General features: G+C 40.3%; 1 protein-coding gene across 1 annotated transcript in view; it reads left to right on the forward strand.

Annotated features, from left to right (window-relative positions):
• kpna3 (karyopherin alpha 3 (importin alpha 4)) overlaps positions 1 to 25,784 on the forward strand; it is a 74,039-nt gene that overhangs the window by 24,374 nt on the left and 23,881 nt on the right. The window contains exon 2 of the mRNA XM_084310025.1: positions 16,082 to 16,126. Within this exon, the coding sequence (XP_084166151.1) occupies positions 16,082 to 16,126 (45 nt within the window). The remainder of the gene's footprint in view (positions 1 to 16,081; positions 16,127 to 25,784) is intronic.

The following is a 25,784-nucleotide window of genomic DNA, read 5'->3' on the forward strand; positions in this document are numbered from 1 at the left end:
CCCGACCAATAGAAATCCGACCGGAGACCTCTGATCGACCTACATGCCAAGATATCATGTTTCAAAGGGTGCTCGATACTGCCACCTAGGGCTGGGCGATATGGAAAAAAATCATATCGCGATAACGATATGATAATTTTATTTTATTTCTCGATATCGATAATTATCGAATTGTTATAAGTATAAAAATAAATAAAAATAAAAACATTTTTTTTTTTTTTTTTTTTTAACAACAGATGTATGTTTATTTTGCAGCAATTCTTTGTCATTGCCGCCATCTTTAGTGTTACATCCCCTCACACTCCAGTTCTCAGGCTGCAGCTGGTTTAAAAGCTAAAGTAAACCGGCTTCTCTGCTGGCTGTGGCTCCAGAGGAGTTGAACAGTTCTGGCTCTGCTAGTTTATTTTCGATCTTTTGGCGCTTTTTTGGTGGACAAACCACCGCACATGTGCACTGTGACTCGTGACTGGAGTCTAGTTCTGCTAGCACACATAGCCTACTGTGTACAGACGGTTTCAAAATGTATTTTAAATTAGAAAGCAAACAAAATAAATGGACAAGAGAAAAAGAAATCTGAATTTGGTCAGTATTGTCATTTGGACAAGCAAAGCCATTACTTTAAGTTGCAGGCAAGAAAGACAAGTCTGTCCACTGTCTCTGGTTTTAAAACTGCCCTGTTGCAGGAAAAAAAAAAAAAAAAAAAAACGATTTTTCGATTTTTTTTTAAATTTCGATATTCGATATCGATTATTAAAATATATCGCGATATTTATCGTTATCGTTATATCGCCCAGCCCTACTGCCACCTGGTTGGATGCGGCTGGTATTGCACATTGGCATTCTCAGAATGATTCCCCATGTTGACCCAGTCCGTGTGCTAAGGCTGTCCTTGAAGCCTATTTTTGGGATTCGAACTTCGTCAGGGTTTTTCGAATGGACGTTCAAACCTTTGTTTTTAATTAAAAAAAAATAATAATAATAATAAAAAGAAATTCAAAATAATTTTTTTTTAATAAATATCCTCAAACTAAATCCTCAATTTGAATAAAGTGATTAATCTGATTAAATGAGTCATTTTTCTTTATTAAATCAACTTTCTTTAATGAATATAACTCATCAGTTTTTAATACTATAATATTAGTGTAGCCTAATTATCTGCAACTGTGAAGAAAACCCCCATTGGTTTAAACAGAGTGAATAGACACATAAAAAAAATGATGAATGGAAATATCGAATAAAAGATTACCCCATCAGGTAATCTTCATTCCTCAATGGTCCTCCAAGGCCACTTATTGTGGGATCAGTAGTTTCCTATGATAATCTCTCTTAACACAGCTCCAGGAATTTTAAAGCCTCAGAATTCAGAATTCGTTTTTCCTGAATGCCAATGTTTAATAAGCCACAGCTGGCAAAATATTTGCTCAATTCCCACAAATACTACTTTGAGTCTGTACTTAAATTTGTAAACAAAAACATACAATTCCAAAACATTTGCCTGGACACAAATATGCACACCTATTTAGAGTTTTGGATGAACTTCCCCTTTAAATGGTTTTAGATCAGTGGTCACCAACCCGTCGATCTTGATCGACTGGTCGATCTTTGAGACTGTCCCTGTAGATCTTTCCATGAATTTTTTATTTTTATTTTTTTTATTTGTTTTATTTAATTTAATATCTTACCCTGAGAGTCCGCATTACAGTTCTACTTTTGTTTTGATGTGAAAAGTGATGCTGCACTTAGCACTGACTGAGAAAGTACACATTACAGTTCTACTTTTGTTTTGATGTGAAAAGTGATGCTGCACTTAGCACTGACTGAGAAAGTATACATTACAGTTCTACTTTATAAAATGCTAATTGTAAATATGTTTGTCAATGTTAATAATATGAGAGTCCACATTACAGTTCTACTTTTGTTCTGATGTGAAAAGTGATGCTGCACTTAGCACTGACTGCACTTAGCACTGACTGAGAAAGTACACATTACAGTTCTACTTTTGTTTTGATGTGAAAAGTGATGCTGCACTTAGCACTGACTGAGAAAGTACACATTACAGTTCTACTTTATAAAATGCTAATTGTAAATATGTTTGTCAATGTTAATAATATGAGAGTCCACATTACAGTTCTACTTTTGTTCTGATGTGAAAAGTGATGCTGCACTTAGCACTGACTGCACTTAGCACTGACTGAGAAAGTACACATTACAGTTCTACTTTTGTTTTGATGTGAAAAGTGATGCTGCACTTAGCACTGACTGAGAAAGTATACATTACAGTTCTACTTTATAAAATGCTAATTGTAAATATGTTTGTCAATGTTAATAATATGAGAGTCCACATTACAGTTCTACTTTTGTTCTGATGTGAAAAGTGATGCTGCACTTAGCACTGACTGCACTTAGCACTGACTGAGAAAGTACACATTACAGTTCTACTTTTGTTTTGATGTGAAAAGTGATGCTGCACTTAGCACTGACTGAGAAAGTACACATTACAGTTCTACTTTATAAAATGCTAATTGTAAATATGTTTGTCAATGTTAATAATATGAGAGTCCACATTACAGTTCTACTTTTGTTCTGATGTGAAAAGTGATGCTGCACTTAGCACTGACTGAGAAAGTACACATTACAGTTCTACTTTTGTTTTGATGTGAAAAGTGATGCTGCACTTAGCACTGACTGAGAAAGTATACATTACAGTTCTACTTTATAAAATGCTAATTGTAAATATGTTTGTCAATGTTAATAATATGAGAGTCCACATTACAGTTCTACTTTTGTTCTGATGTGAAAAGTGATGCTGCACTTAGCACTGACTGCACTTAGCACTGACTGAGAAAGTACACATTACAGTTCTACTTTTGTTTTGATGTGAAAAGTGATGCTGCACTTAGCACTGACTGAGAAAGTACACATTACAGTTCTACTTTATAAAATGCTAATTGTAAATATGTTTGTCAATGTTAATAATATGAGAGTCCACATTACAGTTCTACTTTTGTTCTGATGTGAAAAGTGATGCTGCACTTAGCACTGACTGCACTTAGCACTGACTGAGAAAGTACACATTACAGTTCTACTTTTGTTTTGATGTGAAAAGTGATGCTGCACTTAGCACTGACTGAGAAAGTATACATTACAGTTCTACTTTATAAAATGCTAATTGTAAATATGTTTGTCAATGTTAATAATATGAGAGTCCACATTACAGTTCTACTTTTGTTCTGATGTGAAAAGTGATGCTGCACTTAGCACTGACTGCACTTAGCACTGACTGAGAAAGTACACATTACAGTTCTACTTTTGTTTTGATGTGAAAAGTGATGCTGCACTTAGCACTGACTGAGAAAGTACACATTACAGTTCTACTTTATAAAATGCTAATTGTAAATATGTTTGTCAATGTTAATAATATGAGAGTCCACATTACAGTTCTACTTTTGTTCTGATGTGAAAAGTGATGCTGCACTTAGCACTGACTGAGAAAGTACACATTACAGTTCTACTTTTGTTTTGATGTGAAAAGTGATGCTGCACTTAGCACTGACTGAGAAAGTACACATTACAGTTCTACTTTATAAAATGCTAATTGTAAATATGTTTGTCAATGTTAATAATATGAGAGTCCACATTACAGTTCTACTTTTGTTCTGATGTGAAAAGTGATGCTGCACTTAGCACTGACTGCACTTAGCACTGACTGAGAAAGTACACATTACAGTTCTACTTTATAAAATGCTAATTGTAAAATAAATATGTTTGTCAATGTTAATAATATGAGAGTCCACATTACAGTTCTACTTTTGTTTTGATGTGAAAAGTGATGCTGCATAAGATGACTGCACTTAGCACTGACTGAGAAAGTACATAATAGTTCTACTTTGATGTTTTAATGTTGGACCAAAGCATCGCATGTAATTAGAATACAGGCAAATAAAAGTAATTTAGTTTAAAGTACAATCTTGGCTGTCTTTTTCTCTCAACGCTTCAATAGGTAGATCTTGCCTTCACCAAAAAAAAAAAAAGTGATCTTGGGCTTAAAAAGGTTGGTGACCACTGTTTTAGATGATTGGTAGAAATGAGCATGGACCTTGAGATCTGATTTTAATATTCAGAATCTCGCCCCCCACACATTTAATAGACAGGAGTTTAAAATGTTTCCACCTTTTTCAAGGACTATGAGTTGGATGAGTTTTTCAGTGGAGCACAGTATCTCAGACCTGTCCTCCAGAACTAGGACTATAGAGAACAGTACTATGAATTAATGCGTCAATGGAGGGCAGCGGTGGAGCGTTAGAGGGAAAGAAGCTCCAGATCTGTCCTTGTGGCAGAAAGTAACAACAGTAGAAGGCCTTAGAATACATCAGGCAAGGAATAAGTGATTGGTAGAGGGAAAGAAGATCTGTCCTTGTGGCCGCATTGATCAGTACTTTTTTTAATTTTATTTTCAAACAACACATCAACATCAATAATAACAATGATAATAATAATGACGACTATGAGAAATAATAAATACCTACAGATCAAAACATAACTAAATATACAAAATACCAAATAAAAATAAAAACCCTGCCAGCCTGCCAGTCAGAGGAGAGCTGTAGGAGGGGGTGTAGATGGTACTGAGGCCAGAGAGGAGAGCTGTAGGAGGGGGTGTAGATGGTACTGAGGCCAGCCTGCCGGTCAGAGAGAAGAGCTGTAGGAGGGGGTGTAGATGGTACTGAGGCCAGAGAGGAGAGCTGTAGGAGGGGGTGTAGATGGCAGCGTTTCCGTTAGAACATATTCGTGCCGGTCTGGGTGTCCTGCAAGATTTCTATCTCCGGACATATTCGAGAAATTCCGGTCAGAGTTTTAAACAGCAGTCTGTTATAATCACATTTTTATGAGCTAACTAATTCCGTTATATTGGACATTTGTATTAATTACATCAAGCGAAGAATGAGAAATTGATTTGCAGAATCAAATTACTATCTATCGCCTCCCAAGTTAGTGCGATACACTAATCCAGCATCAAGCTCCCGCCCTGCAGGCTCCCGCTGCAGCAGCTGTCACACGCACCCCCAAATGAATCTCGAGTCGACATCGCTTCACCTCGTTGTATCAGACACGTCACACATATCATAATGTTCAACTTCACACACAGCAAACTGTAGTTGATCATCACATTGCCTCGTTTGCTAGCTCGTCGCCACATGCAGAGAGGACGAGCCACATGCTCGTAACGCATTTGTTGATTTCATTACATTTAGTTATAATCAATAATATGCATTACTATGTGACACGGCAGTCAACCAACAGTTGCATATGATTAAAAAATGTCAACACTCACTCACCCCGTCTCTCGTTGTGCGAGAACAGCGGGTCGTCTGGTTGGTTCGACTTTGATATATCCAAATTGGAACAGGTGGACGGACGTCTGCGAGGCTCGCAACGGTAGCAGCAGACTGGGGATGCTCTTTGTGGTTCAATCAATAAAGTGTACTTTGTGTACTTTCAATCAATGTTATCTCTCGTACACAGGGAGCGAAATTAACTTTTTGACTCACCGGCCAGTGGCGGGTAGATGGGAAGAGTCTACCCGCCAAGCATATTTCTTACCTGCCAATATATATTTTATATATACAATTTTTTTTTAAATAAAATATATATTATATAATCATACTTGTAGTTGTATTATCTGCGATACATCGCCACCACGCAATAAGTCAAAATGCTTGCTATCTGCAAACAGCTCCACTGTCTGTTTTGGCTGTGTTGCTCTTCTAGAAAAATAATCCTTTCAGGGTTGCCTATTGAAATACTGTACACTTTCCTACTGTACACTTTCCTGATTAATTGAAATGGGGGACCCTGATGTAAACAAGACGAAAGTCTTTCTCTGGTCTGCATCTCCTTAACAATTGTGTGTATTGAGCTGTACTGTATTGTACCCATTCTGCAATCTGTTAATAAAGTTTTCAATTAATCAATCAATCACACCTCCAGTACAGAAACATTGTTTGAGTTTGCGTGTCTGGTAGACCATTGATTGACAGTCGAGTCTGCCAATTACATCACATCGCTTGCACTCCGGTGCTGCAGCTGGACCCATTGCCCACCTCTGCTGTTGATAACGCTAGCCAAGTTATTATACACACAGATACACAGTGGGCCAGTGACTTTGGTGTAGGGGTGTAACAATGCATCGATCCTAAGGGGGAAATTCAACTGCATCGATTTGAAAATGTTAGAATAGATTATCGCAATTTTAATGTGTACACGTTATGTTATTGTCATGTCCGTTACAGCCAACACACCGACATACGCTACTGCATCAACGTTATGATTAACAAAGCAAGGCATTCGTTTTGTTGCATTAACGTTATATTACTATTGCTATCGATAAATCTAGGTGTTCTAAAATCTATTGCTATTGGTAAGAGAGACTATAATAAGTTGGTGTCTCGGAAAACGAGAGCCCTGATCGCGGAGTTTCAGGAAGTAAACAAGAAAAATGAGAGCTTCCGATTGGTCATTTGCTTTATTTCCCATGAAACCAGTCACTTCACTCTACTGTGATTGGACCGTTGGCTTGAGTGCAATGTGGGACTTGTAGTTTTTTAACGATCTCGCAGCGGAGGAAAAAAAAGACGAGAGAGGCTATAATCTGTATTCGCACAGCGTGCGCGTAATTGATTTTTACCGTTCGCATACAAATATTTTTAGGGGCCTGCTTATGAACTACACGTCTACACGCCACACGGCGGGCAGCCCTCTAAGTGTCATGCGCCAAAGGTAAAAACAGACCGCCCCTGGCGGGCGGCAGGCTTTAGTTTCGGTCCCTGCTCGTACATCATAGAGGCTAGACTACTAGACTATAATGTCGTACCTCAGCCAGGAGAATTTAACTTTCCACTCGGGCCGCCGCCTGAACGCTCGACTTTTCTGTTATTTTCCGCGGGAGCATCGGCGGTCTCTGACTTCAGAAGACTCATCTTAGTTGTCAATGTCATTATTATTAGACCTGCTTGTGCTTGGTTTCATGAAATATTTGTTAAGTTTAGCTTGTTCTCTCTCGCTCGTATACCTGTTTGTCGTTATGGTGGCTGGCCAGACGGGCTCAAAAAAAGAAAGAAAAAAAAAGATTCACATCTGAGCGGCGCCATCCGCGCTTTATCAGAGTAAAGCAACAATGAAACAAATGTAATGATTGTTTCGTTCATCGCATAGGCTATTTAATTTGAGCCTATTTTAATACAATTCAAATAATAAAATTGTGCTTAGAGGAATTATTTTCACAGGACATTATGACCGGAGAGATTTAAATATTCGGACTTCAACATATTTTGCCGGTCAAATACCGGTAATTACCGGCTAACGGAAACGCTGGTAGATGGTACAGAGGCCAGAGAGGAGAGCTGTAGGAGGGGGTGTAGATGGTACAGAGGCCAGAGAGGAGAGCTGTAGGAGGGGGTGTAGATGGTACTGAGGCCAGAGAGGAGAGCTGTAGGAGGGGATGTAGATGGTAGTAGGCCAGCCTGCCTGTCAGAGAGAAGAGCTGTAGGAGGGGGTGTAGATGGTAGTGGTGAATGGCTTTTTTTTAATATAGCGCTTTTATCCAAAGCGCTTTACGATTTGTTACTCACATTTTACCCATTCACTCACACATTCGCACAACGACGGCGGAGGCAACCATGCAAGGTGCCAACCTGCTCATCGGGAGCAATTAGGCGACGCGCGCACGGGGTGGGAATCACGAGAGGCCTCACGATACGATACTATCACGATACTTGAGTCACGATACTAAATATATTGCGATATGCTGAGTATTGCGATATATTGCAAATTATTACCTTTTTTCAACTGCAAAGGAACATGTTCAGTCTGTTCATCTCACTTCAATTTCTATTGCATAACATGGTATTTTCTCAAGCAGACAGATGTAAACACTAATCTGTGTTGCATGTGCCTGACGAACTGAACTATTTGTATTACAGTCGTATTCCAACTTAACTGAATGCACATGTGTGCGTGTGTGGACTACTGTACTATTACAGGTATTGAAATGAACAATGCAACTTCGTTATATACAAAAAAAATAAAAAATACAACAAAAAAAAGATTAAATATCGATACTTGGCATCCCTGTATCGATACAGTATCGCCACGCAAAGTATCGCGATACTACTACGTATCGATTCCCCCCCCCCCCCCACCCACCCCTAGCGCGCAGTAAGGCGGTTGTTAGTATCGGTGCATTTCTCTACACTGAGCTGAAATGAAACGATTGCACATAAATTAGGTAAATAAATATTAACAATATTTATTTACAACACATAAATTAACTTATTTACAATTATACAGATACAGTAGTGACAACACACATTTACAACTATTTACAATACAGGGAGGCACTCAGTCATAACTACTTACAACCAGTGTCAGAGCGAGCGCACTCAAGTTGTTAGGAAATTCTGAGGGCTCAGAGTGCACACTGGACGGACGCTCTGACCAAAGAGTCAGTTTATCAGAGCGGAGCAGATTTTCAGAGTGAATTTATTAACTCACCTTAACACTGAGTGCCAGCAGGGGGCGCTAGAATTAGCGCTTGAATGCCAGCCTTTTTGGGCTGATTTTATGATTTTCGTGGAGCTATTTATATATTCTATATTATGGCTATGTGTCTAATACGCCCGTCGCTTATCAATGACTTGCTTGCAGTCAACATGTACGAAACGGATTGTTTTTTCATCGGTACATTCCCGTTTTATACCGTTTTGAAAAACAAGTTTTTGGAAATTTCCAGAAAAAAAAAAAGATATTCTGTGATAATCGCCCTTTAGTGGAATACACAAAACACTAGGGATGCACCGAATATTCGGGCACCGAAAATTATCGGCCGAAAATTGTTAAAAAGGCATTTTCGGCCGAAAGGGTTTTAGCACCGAAAATATATCACAGAATGTCAAAGTACAGGGTTACGTAACGCTCGTAACCTAAAGTGTTGTCATGATGACGTAATCAAAACGTGGCTACAGACTTTGCGCAACGTATAACGTGAGCAGCTTGGCAGCTCTTCCTGCGTTCTGCAGCCTGTGATAACTAACTCCTCTTGGGAGTTGCGCTGTTTCTATGTAAACTCTGCGAGCAACGCATCCAATAAATGCGTCTTTAACATGCTTTATATCCTCGCCATTACTATATGCCCGTCGCGGTTAAAACCTTTTAAACTAATGTTAGCGTTAAGCTAGCTAACAGCGTTTCCGGTCCTCTTTCACTCGTCTCTCGTAAGCTACGTCATCCCCCGCTAAGAGTCACGGGAAATGTAGTAAATTAGGGCTGTCTTAAATATTTCGAAGCTTCGTTCGATGGCACGAGCTTCGAACACTAAAAAAAAATCGAAGTAAAAAAAAATATATATATATATATATATATATATAATTTTTTTTTGCGTCAAATCTTGCGCCTCCATTCCAATGAAACGAAAGTAAGCGGCGCCTCGACTCCACCTCTCTACAACAAGCACCTGGAGATTATCTGTGTTGAAAACAACAAGGACATGTGCAGCAGACATGTCGACGAAGAAGTCATCAGACGTGTGGTTACACTTTAAAATATGCAAAGACAATGCCTCTACAACAACTTTGTCAAATCACCTAAAAAACACGACGGTGACGCCACACAAAACGTTAAGGCTATGCCTATGCTGCTATGACTAATGTGTTACCAAGTTGGCTAATTTAATTGTAATCTGCTTTTGTAGGTGCATTGTCTGATATAATTATAAATTAAATATAATATAATTGTTTGCTTGATAGACGAAGGTTGCAACATAATTATGTAATGTCATGTCGTTGGCTGTGAGAGCAGCCCCACTGCACCCAGGCAGTGCAGCCGAGTGAAACCTTGTTGGCTGCGTCAGTCACGAAAGGGGCTACTTAATTAATTAATCCAATCCACTTTATTTATAGAGCACATTTAACAAGTTTACCAAAGTGCTGTACAAGTCCCACAACATAAGATAAAAAAAAAAAAAAATATTATAAGCTTCGAATTAAAATCAAAGCTCGGCCCCCGAAGCTTCGATTGCCAAAAAAAGCTTTGAAGGTCAGCCCTATAGTAAATACAACAATCCTTCCATAATTCCATGAATTATGACAGCCACTACAGTAACATCATCTGCTATAAGCTATTATCCCTCTCGTGTGTGTGTCTTTATGCAGATCTTTATGCAGTTTTAAAGCACCTTGGCTTTGTTCTGAATGCACTTTGTTGTAGTTATCCTACAGAGAAAAGAAAATGCACTTGACTTTAATGCACATTTTGTTGTATGCAAAGAGAAAATGTTTAAATTGTACAATCATTCAGCAGTCAGTCTGGAATTAATGTATGCATTCAAAAGTGCTGAATAAATGTTTTATGGGCCCATAATAGTGATTACAAATATTATTTAAGTTGAAGGAAAACTCTAATATTTTGGGAAATTAGCTTATTTTATTTAAAAAATGTTTTATCTTTTCCCCCTCCTTTTTCCGATTTTTCTCCCATCCCACTGTTAGTCGTTATGCCAATTCCCAACCCCCTTCCTGGTTGTTGCGCACTTTCCCCTACTGTTGGTCCGAGAGGCCGGAGACATGCTTTCCTCCGACGCATGTGCAGCCAGCCGGCAGCCAGCCGGCAGCCAGCCTGGCCGCGCAGATTCTCACTGGGAGTGTAACGTGTGGGAGGCCGCACTACCTCTCTCCAGATCCTACCCTCGCTGAGCAGGCGCCCCGACCGAACTGTAGGGGTCGCTGTCCACAACGCCCAGGATCCACCCGCCAGCTTTCCCCACCCCCTAATACTGCCAATTGTATTAGTGTGAACGGCCAGCCAAGCTGGTGACAACGCCGGGAGCTGGATTCGAACACGCGAACCCAGCGCTTGTGACGAACGCAATCTCCGCTACGCAACCTGACCGCCCTGAAATTAGCTTATTTAACATCTTCCCTGGAGTTAGACAAGAAGATACATACCTTTTTTTGTCTCTGTGCATGCATTAGGCTTAGGGAACAGCCGCTCCGTTAGCGTAGCTTAGCTTCATCACTCGAAGTGGGTCAGACTTGTACCCTGACGTTCCCTACAGTGCCCTACAGTCACGAAATACACTCCAAATACAACTCCAAAACGTTCCTGTAAACGTGTTGTGACCTGTGTATTTACCACGTGGAGAAATAAAAAATAATTGAATTCAACAATTACGTTTCCTAAGCAAATATACTCGGAATTTTCTAAATTGTGGAGGCTTTTAATCGTCAAGGTAAGAGGATTTTAAGTCATGCAGGGAGCGAAATTAACTTTTTGACTCACCGGCCAGTGGCGGGTAGATGGGAAGAATCTACCCGCCAAGCATATTTCTTACCTGCCAACTTTTTTATAAATTCTTTTTTTATTATTATTTTATATAATTTTTTTTAATAAAATATATATATCATATACTCATTCTTGTGATTGTGTTATCTGCGAGACATCGCCACCTCGCTGTCTGCAAACAGCTCCACTGTCTGTGTGTATACTCGAGTGGCCTCCAGCTCCAGCAAGGATTCTCCGGCGCTGCAGCTGGACCCTAAACGCTACATTCAGCATGCAAAAGGATTCTCCTGAGCTACAGCTGGACCCTATTCAGCAGCCCTCACTCATGCGATGTAAGCCAGGGACTCTAATACGCATGTTGTTGTAGGACATTGATGTCAGGAGCTATCTGTAGCTACTGCTGGATGGCGTTGGGACAACGCCTCAGTGAACTATTTAGTTTACTGCGACATTTCGTAGTGACTAGTGAGCTACCTAGCCAACGGAGGTATTATGCACTGGACTATTGCTGGAGGATTTGTTGATGTCGGGAGCTATCCGTAGCTAGCCGGCTGGATAACGTTACACAATGCCTCATGTATTAAACTAAGTGAATAGTTGACTGGGTCATTTTGTAACGGTAGCTAACGTTATCTCACGAAGGTCCCACACTGACTAGACTAACGTCACGGTGAGGCAATAGCCTCTGTTTACATGCAGGCATACAGAAACAGGTGGGGAGGGGTAGGAGCAGCAGTGCGCGGTGCGCTGCATGTCTGTGCTGAGACAGCGAGTGAGAACTCCGCTAAAGAATTGGATCATGATTTTCGGTTTTCACATGACTATTTGATTGCCCGCCACACGGCGGTCAGACCTCTCAGTCGAGGCGCCAAACGTAAAAACTGAGCACCAATGGCGGGTGGCGCTCTCTAGTTTCGGTCCCTGAAGTCATGGTATCCATAAACTTCAATCGGTTCGGATCATTTGAATGAAATGAGAATGTAAACAAACACGCGTCACGTTAGAAAGTAGCACTGAAATCACTGCGCCCAGAGAGGAGTGGTTAGACAAAAAAGTTTTCGAGTATATTTGCTTAGAAAACGTAATTGTCGAATTCAATTATTTTTTATTTCTCCACGTGGTAAATACACAGGTCACAACATGTTTACAGGAACGTTTTGGAGTTGTATTTGGAGTGTATTTCGTGACTGTAGGGGACTGTAGGGAACGTCAGGGTACAAGTCTGACCCACTTCCAGTGATTAAGCTAAGCTACGCTAACGGAGCGGCTGTTCCCTAAGCCTAATGCATGCACGGAGACAAAAAAGGTATGTATCTTCTTGTCTAACTCCAGGGAAGATGTTAAATAAGCTAATTTCCCAAAATGTTGGAGTTTTCCTTTAAGTTTTGCCATAATCATGTCTTTTGCCATAATCGGGTAGCTGAAAAAAAAAACATTTATATTTATATCATTTTCGGCATTCGGTTTTCGGCCAACTGTTTCCTATTTTCGGTATCTGTTTCGGCCAAGAATTTCCCGGTGCATCCCTACAAAACACGTTGACATTTTTCGGCCTATTTATGAATCGTTTTCAAATAAACGCTAGATTATCGATAGTATATGTGTACTTATGCACGCTAGAGAAGCTGGCTGAAAAATCGATTATCTATTTCCTGGTCAGCGCACACACATACACACAACACGTTGTGATCCGCTGTGAAAAAAACTCTGATTACCCCAAGACTGGTAACATGGATTCCTTACCTCACATCAGATGTTCTGCAAAAAGATTATTCCAAATCCTGGTCGCCATTCCAAATATCGATTGCGTTTATTGATCCAATGCTGGGTACTGGAAACATATATTCCACGCTGTTCTGGTGGTCCACAATGAGTCCGATCGGCTCAGGTTGCATGCCTGAGAAGTAAAATGTGGATTCCGGACTCTTTTTTTGCCATGAGTTTCATTCAGTCTAATCCAATGGGGTGCAGTACCATCCGGAGAGACGATAGGGGGCGGTATTTTCCCAATTCAAGCTCAGAGAGTGCCAGTGGTAACGTGAGGCTAGATTGATGAAATATGAATGGAAATCGCTAATAAAAAAAATAACGATTAAAAAAAACGGCATATCTCATTCCTGGCACTCAACGGTTGGTATGAAATAACGGATTATGCCGTGGCTGGCACTCAGTGTTAAATGTTCATGCTTCTCCCCATCTCTGGCTGACATCACCATTGTGATACATGATGGTTAGGCCTTTGTGTTTTCCTCAGTGAGGGATTCTCTTTTGTCTATCCAGTTCATATATCAACTATCCAGTTAGTTTTTATAGTGTAACGTTTGGTTACTTGGGGGCTGTACCGAATGTCATTTTTTAACATTCTAAGTAGTGATGCACGATATATCGGCCGCCGATATAATATTGGCCGATATGGCAGTTTTTTTACACATCGGTATCGGTCCGATATCAAGATAGGGCTGATATGGGCCGATATTAAAAAAAAATATATATATATATATATATATTTTTTTTTTATATATATATATGTTTTGGCCTTAAATAGTTTAAAAATATCTGTCATTTCTGAAAATAAGTTACAAAAGTACAAAAAAAAATGTGTTTTGGAAAATAGCTCTTTATTTGATTATCATAAAGTGTTTTCTATACAGAGATATCGACATCGGTAAATATCGGTATCGGCCAGAACAGCAATATTAATATCGGTTATCGGTATCGGCCACAATTTTCACATCGGTGCATCACTAATTCTAAGCTTCTATTGAAGTATTCGAATGAAGCTTCGAATGTCTGTCGTCATATTTTATGACTTAATCACTTTTTAATAATATATTTTTTTTATATCCTTAAACAAAATCCTCAATTTGAATAAAGTGATTAATCTGATTAAATTTGTATTTTTTATTTTTATTAAATCAACTTTCTTTAATGAATATATATATAACTCATCAGTTTCGTCAACATAAATAATCCAATAAGGGCGTGGTTGGTACGAAAGTGATGGTAACGTCTTATAGTATAAATCTTATAGCCTAATCTTTATCTGCAACTGTGAAGAAAAACCCCAGTCATTGGTTTAAACAGAATGAATACACATATAAAAAAAAAAGATATAAAAATAACCGAATTTTTTTTAATTTTTTGAATGTTGATTTAGAATTTGAATGTCAACATTATGATCGAAGCATTCGGTACAGCCCTAGTTACTTGAAGGAGCGAGAGAGAGAGAGAGAGACTGAGACTTGTTACGTGCAACTCTAGTCAGTCTCGGAGTTGTCTCGGAATGGATTTGGTAGCTTTTTTTCTGCATCTCCGTAGACTGCGTCAAACTATACTGTAATGTGTACTGTAATGCAGTGTTTCTCAACTGGTGGGTCGCGACCCAAAAGTGGGTCGCGGAGCCATGTTGAGTGGGTCGCGGATGTGTGTATAAAAAAAAAAAAAGGTAAACGGTAAAACTTTTTTTTTTTTTTTTTACATTTTTTTTTCACTACCTATCTTTGTGAAAGTGGCTTCTCAGCTCTGGTCTAGCTGAATACAAAGCGGAGGAACAGATTGGACATTGAGCATGACCTCAAGAGTTGCTTTGTCTACCATCACCCCAGACTTTGAGACTCTTGTCAGGAGCAAACAACATCCCCAGTTATCCCATTAGTCCCCTGCATGTTAAGCTAAGAAGTCTGCTAAGAAGGATATATTATTTATTATTATTATTTTATTTCATTGTGTTTTTAGCCCTTAGTTGCACTTTTGTTGCAACCCCAGTTATCCCATTAGTTCCCCCAAACATACTGTAGGTCTGTTATGTTAAGCTAAGAAGTCTGCTAAGAAGCATTATTATTATTATTATTATTATTATTATTATTATTATTATTATTATTATTATTATTATTATTATTATTATTATTATTATTATTTAATTTCATTGGGTTTTTAGCCCTAGTTGCACTTTTGTTGCAACCCCAGTTATCCCATTAGTTCCCCCAAACTTAGGTATGTTATGTTAAGCTAAGAAATCGGCTAAGAAGCATATTATTTATTATTATTTTATTTCATTGGGTTTTAAGCCCTAGTTGCACTTTTGTTGCAACCCCAGTTATCCCATTAGTTCCCCCAAACTTAGGTCTGTTATGTTAAACTAATAAATCTGCTAAGAAGCATATATTATTTATTATTATTTTATTTCATTGGGTTTTTAGCAATAGTTGCACTTTTGTTGAATTTTTTTGTGTTTATTTCATGTTTTGAAAGATTGCGTATTACTGCAATTTTTTTTTTTTTTTACATAAATCATAGTGGTTAAAAATGTTGGGTCGCGACTTAATGACTAAGGAAAATGTTGGGTCCCGAGGCTAGACCAGTTGAGAACCACTGCTGTAATGTGTACTATATGTGTGTACTGTAATGTGTACTATATATGTATCTGTATGTTAAAAAAAAAAAAAAAAACTTAAGTCTTCAGGGGTAGGGCCCGACAAGCCTAGTGCTTCTCCCTAGCCCTTTTTGGACAATGCTGCAATAGCAGCTGCCAGCTGGTAAAACTTTGGTGATTTATGGAATGACCATTGTTATGTGTCCAAAGCCGAAATAAAAAATAACTGAACTGAACTGTGCCGCACCACCGTTTAATTAGGCCTACTTAAATTTGCATGTGGCTGTTGTTATGTCTGTCTTTGGAAAGAACTGACTGTTGAATGTATTGAGTAAGTGAATCTAATTTTGCTTCCTCTGTGTTCTTGTGTTGCAGACTATGAGAAGACATCGAAATGAGGTGACAGTGGAGCTGAGAAAGGTGAGAAAATCCACCCACAGAAGGGCCTGCATGATGTGGGCAAAAAGAGAATCGTTGGCAAAAGCATGAGACCGTTTTTTGTAGAATCCGTTCTTTTTGGTGTATACTGATGAAATGTGTCTTTCTAAACTGAGCACAAGAGGATTATGTGAATCAAAAAGATGGTCAGCTAGTGTTTGGCTTTTCCCTTTCGCTTGCACGTCCAGTGCGGTGCGAGACTTAATTTATTAGCCACTCGCCAGCATTGAATTGTTCAGTAATGTTGCAGCTTTGTAAAGGTCTCGTCTTTACTCCTCTAGTAAAGTGGCCTTTGAGTTACTGGCGTGCCTGAACGGTTGGGTCTATGCACCCCTGGCTCACATCTTTTTCTAAAGCGCCGTTCAGAGTTCTCCATGTACTGGCTGCGGAGACATGGAAAAGCAGGTATTTCCACAGGGTTAGAAAATATCCGGGGGCGCGAGTCTGGTAACTTAGCTAGAAAACTGCACATACATGCAGCCGGCTATGCTTATTATAAGCCGTGTTCACATGCAACAACATGCAACTATTGCTCTTACTATAATATAATAATATAATAATATTTATTTATGTGATGACAGCGATGTCTGCCATTTAACATTTCCCACTTGTTATTCAAATTGATCTTGGATCAGTTGGATACATCACATAGGGGTTATACCTGTGTGCACATGTATCTATAGATATGTTTACATGCACACAGGTATAACCCCCCATGTGATGTAACTATACTAGACATGTTTACATGCACACACACACACACACACACACACACACACACACACACACACACACACACACACAGGTATAACCCCCATGTGATGCATCTATAGACATTAGGGCTGTCTTAAATACTTCGAAGCTTCGTTCGATGGGCATGGGATTCAAATATGAAAATAAAATTCAAATTGTATATAAAAAAGAAAAAAAATGTTTGGTGCAAAATCAACTCTGCCTCTCTTTGTTAACTCACTGGAGGCTAAACCCGAGATAGTCCGGGTTAACTCGCCATGCTCTGGGCGCCAAACCTGAGAAATCTCGGGTTTTAATCCATATTTCTTTTATTAGCGATATCCATTCCATTCATTTTTCATCCATCCAGCCTGATGTTATCATTGGGAATGGGTCTGAGCTCGCAAAGGGCAAATACCACCACCTATCGTCTCCCGGATGGTATTGCACATCATTGGATTGGATTGGCTGGGACTGCATCAAAAAAACAAGTCCGGTCCAGGTTTTACTTCTCCGGCATTCAGTATCGTTATAACGGATGGACTGAGGACACTCAGAGCAGCGTGGATTATGTGTTTTGGATATATAACGCTGGATCAATAAACGCGATCAATATTTGGAATGGCGATCAGGAATTGGATTAATCTTTTTGCATGACATCAGATGTGAGGTAAGGCCTTTATGTTACGAATCTTGGGGTAATCAGATGTTCCTATCACCGCCATCGGAACGTGTGTGTGAGGTTCGCGCCGACCAAGTACGGAGAAGCGATTTTTCAGACCCCGCTTCTCTTCGTGCATGAGGACACATATACTATCGATAATCTAGCGTTTATTTGAAAACGATTCATAAATCAATCGACAAATGGCACGATTTCTAAGGAAATACATTTAAGCTCGATTTGCTGGAGTTTATTGAGATGAGACAAAACGCCCTAGAAATATATTGATATTCATCACGGTATAAAATGGAAATGTATGCATGAAAAAATTATCCGTTTCGTGCATGTTGACTGGAAGCAACTCATTGACGATCACTGTTATTTAGATCTATTGCTATTATATTTGATATGTTTTAAGCACTCGCAAATAAGTCCATTCCTCCATTGGATATAGCATTGGCACCGAAGGGCCATCAGCAGAGGGCGCTGTTGGCCCTGAATGAGTTAACTACAACAAGCGATGCTGTTTGTTATTTAAGATGAGGTCGGACTCGGCACTGACAGATTTGTGTTCATTGTGCTGCTTTTATAAAGCTTCAAATGACTGCTTACAATATTTCATGAAAGCAAAGTGTTTCGTTTGTCTAAGATTTAAAAAGGTTTAAACTTTACAGCACTGACAAAGTTGAACAAAGTGCTGTACAAGTTTTTTTTTTTTTTTTTTTAAATCGATTACAAAAAAAAATCGAAGGTCAGCCCTAATAGACATGTTTACAAATAATATTGTGACAAAATAAAAATACACATTTCAAGTGTAAACAATAGATACAGCTAGCTACTACTGACATTATCACAATGTCTATCTATTGTGATGGAATATAGTAATGCATAATTTATGCACCTTTAGTTTATTTCGTTTATAAAGGACAGTGTGTACTAAACCAGATTTAGCAAGAAGCCATCATTTCCATCTATAGTCCTAGGGGTGGACGGTATGGTCTAAAATTTATATCACGGTATAATTTGAAGCATAGACGGTAACGGTATATATCACGGTATCATCGTTTTTGATAAAAAAAATTCAATTTAATTTTATATATATATATTTTTTTTATAAAATATATATATTATATAATTAGACTTGTACTTGTATTATCTGCGAGACATCGCCACCACGCAACAAGCTCCACTGTCTGTGTGTACTCTAGTAGCCTCCAGCTACGGCCAGGATTCTCCGGAGCTGCACCTGGACCTATACTCGAGTAGCCTCGAGCAGAGCTACGGCCAGGATTCTCCGGCGCTGCACCTGGACCCTATTGTATTGGTATAACGTTACTTAACTGTGCTCAGCAAGCCCTCAGCTCTAATACGCATCGAATCAGTGTTATAAGACATTGATATCAGGAGCTATCTGTAGCTACTGCTAGCCGGATATATAACGTTAATACAACGCCTCAGTGAATTATTTAGTTCAATGGGACATTTCGTTTTGAACGGTGAACTAACTTGCGTTAACGTGAGCTAACAGCTAACAGGTAGCACACACGTCTCTACTAGACTTTGTGGAGCGTTTGTTGATGTCAGGAGCTATCGGTAGCTGGCCGACTAGATACCGTTCGGTTAGACAATGCCTCATGTATTAAACTAAAAGTGAATAGATGACTGGGTCATTTTGTAACGGTAGCTAAGCTAACGTTAGCTCAGGGAGACGCCGCCGTCCTCCCGTGTCCCGTCCCACTAGACTACTAGACCCGTGTTTACATGTGTGCGGTAGGGGCTGGCACGCCCACTGCGCGAAGCCTCCTAAATAACTTTTTCCAGTTCGCACATATGACTAATTCTATCTATTTTTAGGGGCAAATGCGAGTGAAATAGTCGCGCTGTGGTTACATGACGTCATTGCTATTTTAGAGCTGCACTACCGGTTACACGGTATAGTCAAAATCCATACCGTAGAGCAAATTCATACCGTTTATACCGTTTATACCGTCCACCCCTAAGTCCTATCTACTATAACGTTACATAGCTATTTAATCACAATAGTGTCAGTGATTAGCCTCGCCCTCTAGCTGTATCTATTGTAATCACCAGAGATCATCGTTAGAGTTGGTGTGTTTTGGGAAGCAGTGTTTTTCCTTGTTCCTGACATGGCTTTTGGATACTAAAAGTGATCTTCGCACGTTTTTTTGCGGGTCCAGTCCACGGTATGTTGACAGAATTAGCTAAACACCTTATCGCCTGAGGCATAAAAGTCATTAGGATACTGCTGCTCTGCTCTGAATTTAGGGCTTAGTGCGGAATTTCTTCCGACGTTAACGCCGAAGCAAGCAGCTAGACGCTTGGACATTGCTGGCTGCATGTTGTGTGTAACACGCTGTAGCGTCCCCGGTCATGTTCGCTTTGCACCAAACGTTCCATCTTCTCCCGAACACGGAATTTCAGTCCAGATTAAGACAAATTCTGCAATATTCCACGTTTTACAGTCGATTCCATTTTCTTTGGTCAATTCCGCGATTCCGTCCACATGGATTTCATATGGCTCTAATTAAAGCCATTGTGATGTCATTCAGGTTTCTTGAGTCTTCCTCAGCCGACCCACAATGCAACACACAGAGCACATTTCTGTGGTCGCTCGCAGGAAGCCTGCCAGCCTCACTGCCCATATCACCGCTCTCGCATCTTGTGGCCCACTAGAGCTGTCGGAACAGTTTTTAGAGCCAGCGGAATAAGAGGCCTTGCACGGAATGTTCATGTAGTTATCTCTCTTCCAACATGGCCGCCTGTAACCATTGGTAACTACTTTTGAAAGAAAATTTATTCCATACATTCCTGTGCAGGGGTAAGGTAAAATGGCAAGAGATAAAAAAAAATGTGTTGGTGTACTCTATATCAGTGTTTCTCAACTGGTGGGTCGCGACCCAAAAGAGTGTCGCGGGCCATTTTGAGTGGGTCACGGATGTGTGTAAAAAAAAAAAAAGGCTAAAAAAAGCTAAAAAAAAAAAGAATTATAATTTGACTTTGAGACTCAGGAGCAAACAACATCCCCAGTTATCCCATTAGTTCCCTGTGATGTTAAGCTAAGAAGTCTGCTAAGAAGCATATTATTTATTATTATTATTTTATTTCATTATGTTTTAACCCTAGTTGCACTTTTGTTGCAACCCCAGTTATCCCATTAGTTCCCCCAAACTTACTGTAGGTCTGTTATGTTAAAGGGGACATGTACTGCTATTCCTAGCACTATTTGGGCAACTTTACACAATTCCTGTTAGTCTATTGAAGACCTCTGTAAGGTTTTTCTTTCAAAAAAATTCATTGTTTTATATTTCTAATAAAGTACTCAAAACCATCATTTTCCAGCTTCAAGATTTCATGCTGTTATGGCCAGGCTCCGCCCATAAGCACTTTGAGTGACAGTCAGCCCACACAGTCTGCGACTGGTAGACAGAGAGAGAGAGAGGGGGGGGGGTGGGGGAGAGAGAGAGAGGGGGGGGGGGTGAGAGAGAGAGAGAGAGAGGGGAGGGGGGTGAGAGAGAGAGAGAGCTTCCAGAGCGAAACCCGACACCTCTGCACACACTCCGGAGTGAGAGAGTGAGAGAGAGTGAGAGAGAGAGAGAGTGAGTGAGTGAGAGACTTCCACTCGCTGTCTAGGTAGAATGGGGCGGGCATTAGCTCCAACCACAGAGCCAATCACATCACTGTCTGCTACCCAGAGCCCGAATGACGTGACTCAGGCCTAATTTACTGGAGGAGGAAAGGGGCTGAGCTGAATCAGAGCAATCCGCCAATATGGTATTTAGACACTAAAACACATTGATACGAACTCCTATTACTATAATACAATGCTAGAGACTGGAAAAATGACATTTATAGTACATGTCCCCTTTAAGCTAAGAAGTCTGCTAAGAAGCATATATTATTATTTTATTTCATTGGGTTTTTAGCCCTAGTTGCACTTATGTTGCACTTTTTTGTGTTTATTTCATGTTTTTAACAGTGCATGAAAGATTGTGTATTACTGCAAAAAAAAAAAAATCATAGTGTCAAAATTTGGGTCGCGACTTAATGACTAAGGAAAATGTTGGGTCCCGAGGCTAGACCAGTTGAGAACCACTGCTCTATATATCTCTCATAGCATCATCGTCATACTGCTTGGCAACACATTTCCTTGTCTTTCTAGCCTTCTTTTGGGATCGCCTGAATACATTCCGTTGTCTAGCCAGCTGCCGAAATGCATCCACTATTAACTTTACACAGCATTTCAATGTTTTTCATTGCTAAAACATGCAGCTGTCTGTCGTTTCTTTTTGTTGCGCTGTAAAGGCAAAACACCACGTCGGCTTGAAGCTAAAGAAGGTGTACATCGATCTAGCTCAGCGGTTCTCAAACTACGGGTCGCGACCCAAAGTGGGGTCGTGGGTAGGTGACTACATATATGCTATATGCCTTGTTTTATAAATGTGTATTGATAACATAGTGCTGTAATAAAAATTTTGAATAAATATGCATGATCAAGTTCAACAACGTGTGCTTTTATTTTGATATTCCTTAATTCCATGTTGGCCACCAACAAAGTGCGCTCCAGAAGCGTTTCATCGTGGGGCTCTGTTGGAGGACTCGAGGAACCTGATTGACGCCACAGTGGCCGTATGAATGTCCACCACTGTGAATGAAAATAACTTGACGGACACCTGAACGGCTGTGATATTGGCAAAATACAGCCTGTCAAACCTGCCACAATCACACACTCATTCTCACAAACATACTTATCTGCTGACCCCAGCCCGAGACCCAGGGGCTATTTCTCCCTGTGTGACCCTGTTGAACCAGTATGTAAACCCCTTGGGGGTCGAGAGGTGAAGAGTCTGTAGCTCCAGCCTTGTCCCTAACTGTCATGGATGTCCTAGGCCAGGGGTCTCAAACTCAATTTACCTGGGGGCCGCTGGAGGTAGAGTCTGGGTGAGGCTGGGCCGCATCAAATATTCCACAAAAAAAGGGTTTCAAGCATTAAAAAAAAGTACAACTGATCCAATCTTCTCAATCCTTAGCAATAACATTTCAGAACATGAACAGTTCTTCAGAACATGAATGGTTCTTCAGAACATAGTGGTGTCAGTGGACTCATCCACAGCTATGGAAATGCACTGCATTTTTTTTTATTCTATACAAAGCTGTTTAATCAAATCACTAGCCAGTATTTCAGTTATTCTGGTTGCTGTGCGATCTGAGGGGGCTTTGCTTTTGTTTGCCTTCAAACATGGTCTCCATCACTCGGTCATACATTATTTTCAAATTGCCACCCTTCACAAGAGCTACCGTTTCTTGGCATATAGTCACATTGGTTTGGTGCTGGGACTCAGGATGAATGCATTTTTTCAGTCCATTCACCTTTGAATTGCAGTCGACTTTTCTTTTACTGACCATCTTTGAAAATTGCTAGAAACTAGGCTAGTAGCTACATTTATCTCACGGAGATAAAACTGGGAGCGAGTTTACTGTAGATGCGCCGTCAACTGACTCGGACTGAAAGAGAGACTACTTGCATTCCGTGAAGACCCGCCCTACTCCCCTACTCTGCATCTGATTCGCAGACTGTGGGTGAGGGGGGGGGGATGCTGACGGGATGCTGAATGTGATTGGACCAGACCCGTACGTGTGAATATTAAAGGCAACCAACTTGTGTTCAGCCTTTCGTTCAGCGTTTCTCTGATTGGCCACACGGCCACGTGACCGCGCGGCAGAGAGTTGCGCCGCCCGCAGCAGCGGCCGTCTTCCGTTGTAGAATTGTTTACATCAGCGTGAACGCTATTGTATTCGCAAATATGAGAGCCAGCAATACGCAGCTCCAGTTAACCTAATTTATACCGTAATGAATCATTAAAAAATATATACCGTTAACTGGAATATGTTGTTTCTTTACACATATGTTGGGATTATGTAATTGGTTTGTCATGACAAAACAATAAAAATCGCTACTTTACATCAGGGTGAACGCTGTTAGTAACGCTGCCACCACCCACTTCAATGACGGAGCTCTCATATTTGCGAATGCATAAACTATATCTTAAATTATGGCTATGTGTCTAATATGGCTGTCGCGAAGTTATTGATAAGCGACAGCCATATTAGACACATAGCCATAATTTAAGATATAGTTTATGCATTCGCAAAATATGAGAGCTCTGTCATTGAAGGGCTTCTACAACGGAGCACGGCCGCTGCTGCTGCTGGAGCTGGACCGAGTCAAGCCGGCGGCGGCGCACGGAAGCCGGGGACAAACCACTGCATCGCCCCGCTGGCGCTTCAGCAGCTTCCACGGATGTACAGTGACTGGTAGTTGGTTTATGACGTTAAAAACGCGAAATAATAACGTTACAGCGTACAGTTCCACACTGATGTACAGTGACACCCAGAGTCTCTAGTTACAGTAGTGACGCGTGAATCGAGATAGTCCTAACAGTGTTTATTATTAAGAGTCAGATAGTCCTAACAGTGTTTATAGTCCTAACAGTGTTTATTAGTAAGAGTCAGATAGTCCTAACTGTGTTTATTATTAAGAGTCCTAACAGTGTTTATTATTAATTAACGTCATAAACCAACTACCAGATTTATTTTGCACCAGGGAACTTGAAGGTTCCTGCCGCGATCGCGGCAAAAGGGGGCGGGCTAGCGGCGTGGGGTCGTGGCCAATCAGAGAAAAGCTGAACACAAGTTGGTTGCCTTAATATTCACGCGACCCGTACACACAGACACAGACAGTTGCAGTCAGTCAGCCAGCCGCTTATGCAGAGCACTGCTCGCAGTCAGAGGAGATAGCAGGATGCATTTGCCTTCCACTTTACTTGATATCACTCCGGAATCACGTTTCAACCAAGTCACTAACATAACGTTGCTGTCATGAGCCTGCGCTATGGTAGCCTACAAGTGATAAAATAAATAAAACGTCCAACTCTCGCGCAACGTCTCAGCAAACAGTAGCGCGGGCCGCATTAACACTACACTTTGATGTCAAGTAGGGGGCCGCAAAATATCATCCCTCGGGCCGCAATTGGGCCGCGAGTTTGAGACCCCTGTCCTAGGCTGTCCTCCTCACTCTTAATTGACTGCAGGAAAAAACGTGACGTCCATAATGTACGTTATGTTATTTATATATAAAGTAATATACTTGAATTTTGTATTGGCAAAAGTCCAACTAACAATGCTTGTTATGGTGGGGTGAGTGCACTCACCACTAGACCAAGCCACCCACCCCGATACAAAGACGGCAATACTATGATGATAGAAAGTTAGGGTTATGGTTAGTTTAAGGTAACAGTGTGGTTAAGTTTAGGGTTTGGGCAAGGCTATCAGAAAAGTGTGTCTCAGTAGCAGCCCAATCTTGCTTAAAACACTAACTTTCTATCTTAACGTTAAAACGAACAATGATGTGTTTATCAGGGTGGGTGTCTTGGTCTAGTGGTGAGCGCACTCGCCCGCCACCCCAAGCATAGTTAGTCTAACTCCCCATCGTACTGTTTTTTTTTGGGGTGGGACCGACTTTCTTCTATACGAATACAATACGTAACTATATTACTTATGGCTATAACATATAGAGCTGTTCCGATACCATTTTCTTCCCTTTCCGATACCTAAGCTTTGGGTATCGGCCGATACTGATCCGATACACATTTAAAAAAAAAACAGATACTGTTTTATATATACTGTTTTTTAGTAATAACTAGAAAGTAATGGTATTTATTCAACAACAGGTGATTGTATAGATTAGTATTAGTATCGTTAATTGACAACTATGCTCAATGAGTTCACCCACGGAAAGGTTGTTGGGACATTTGGTACCGCAAGGACGTTATACGTTGTTGCACTTGCTACCCAGTCTGCTCCGGTTCCGTTAGCTAGTAGCAGAGGCTCTGGCTAGTAGTAACGTTTATGTTGTGATTTTCGATGCAAAATAAATATTCAACATTCTCTTTTGAGACTTCGCCTCAGACTCTTATCATTTGAGAATTGAGAAGCTGAATGGGCTTAATGTCCACCCTCTCATTATAAAATGGTATCATTCCTTTTTAACTAACTGTACACAGCGGGTCAGTGTTAACGGCACTCTTTCAGAATCTAGAACCCTGAGCACTGGAGCTCCCCAGGGTATAGTACGTTCACCTGTGCTTTTTACCTTATATACAAACAAGTGCAGAAGCATCTATCCTAACAACCGCTTCATAACATTTTCTGATGACACTGCCATTTTAG

Source organism: Notolepis coatsorum (genome assembly GCF_963971535.1).
Source record: "Notolepis coatsorum genome assembly, chromosome: 3".
Lineage (NCBI taxonomy): Eukaryota > Metazoa > Chordata > Actinopteri > Aulopiformes > Paralepididae > Notolepis > Notolepis coatsorum.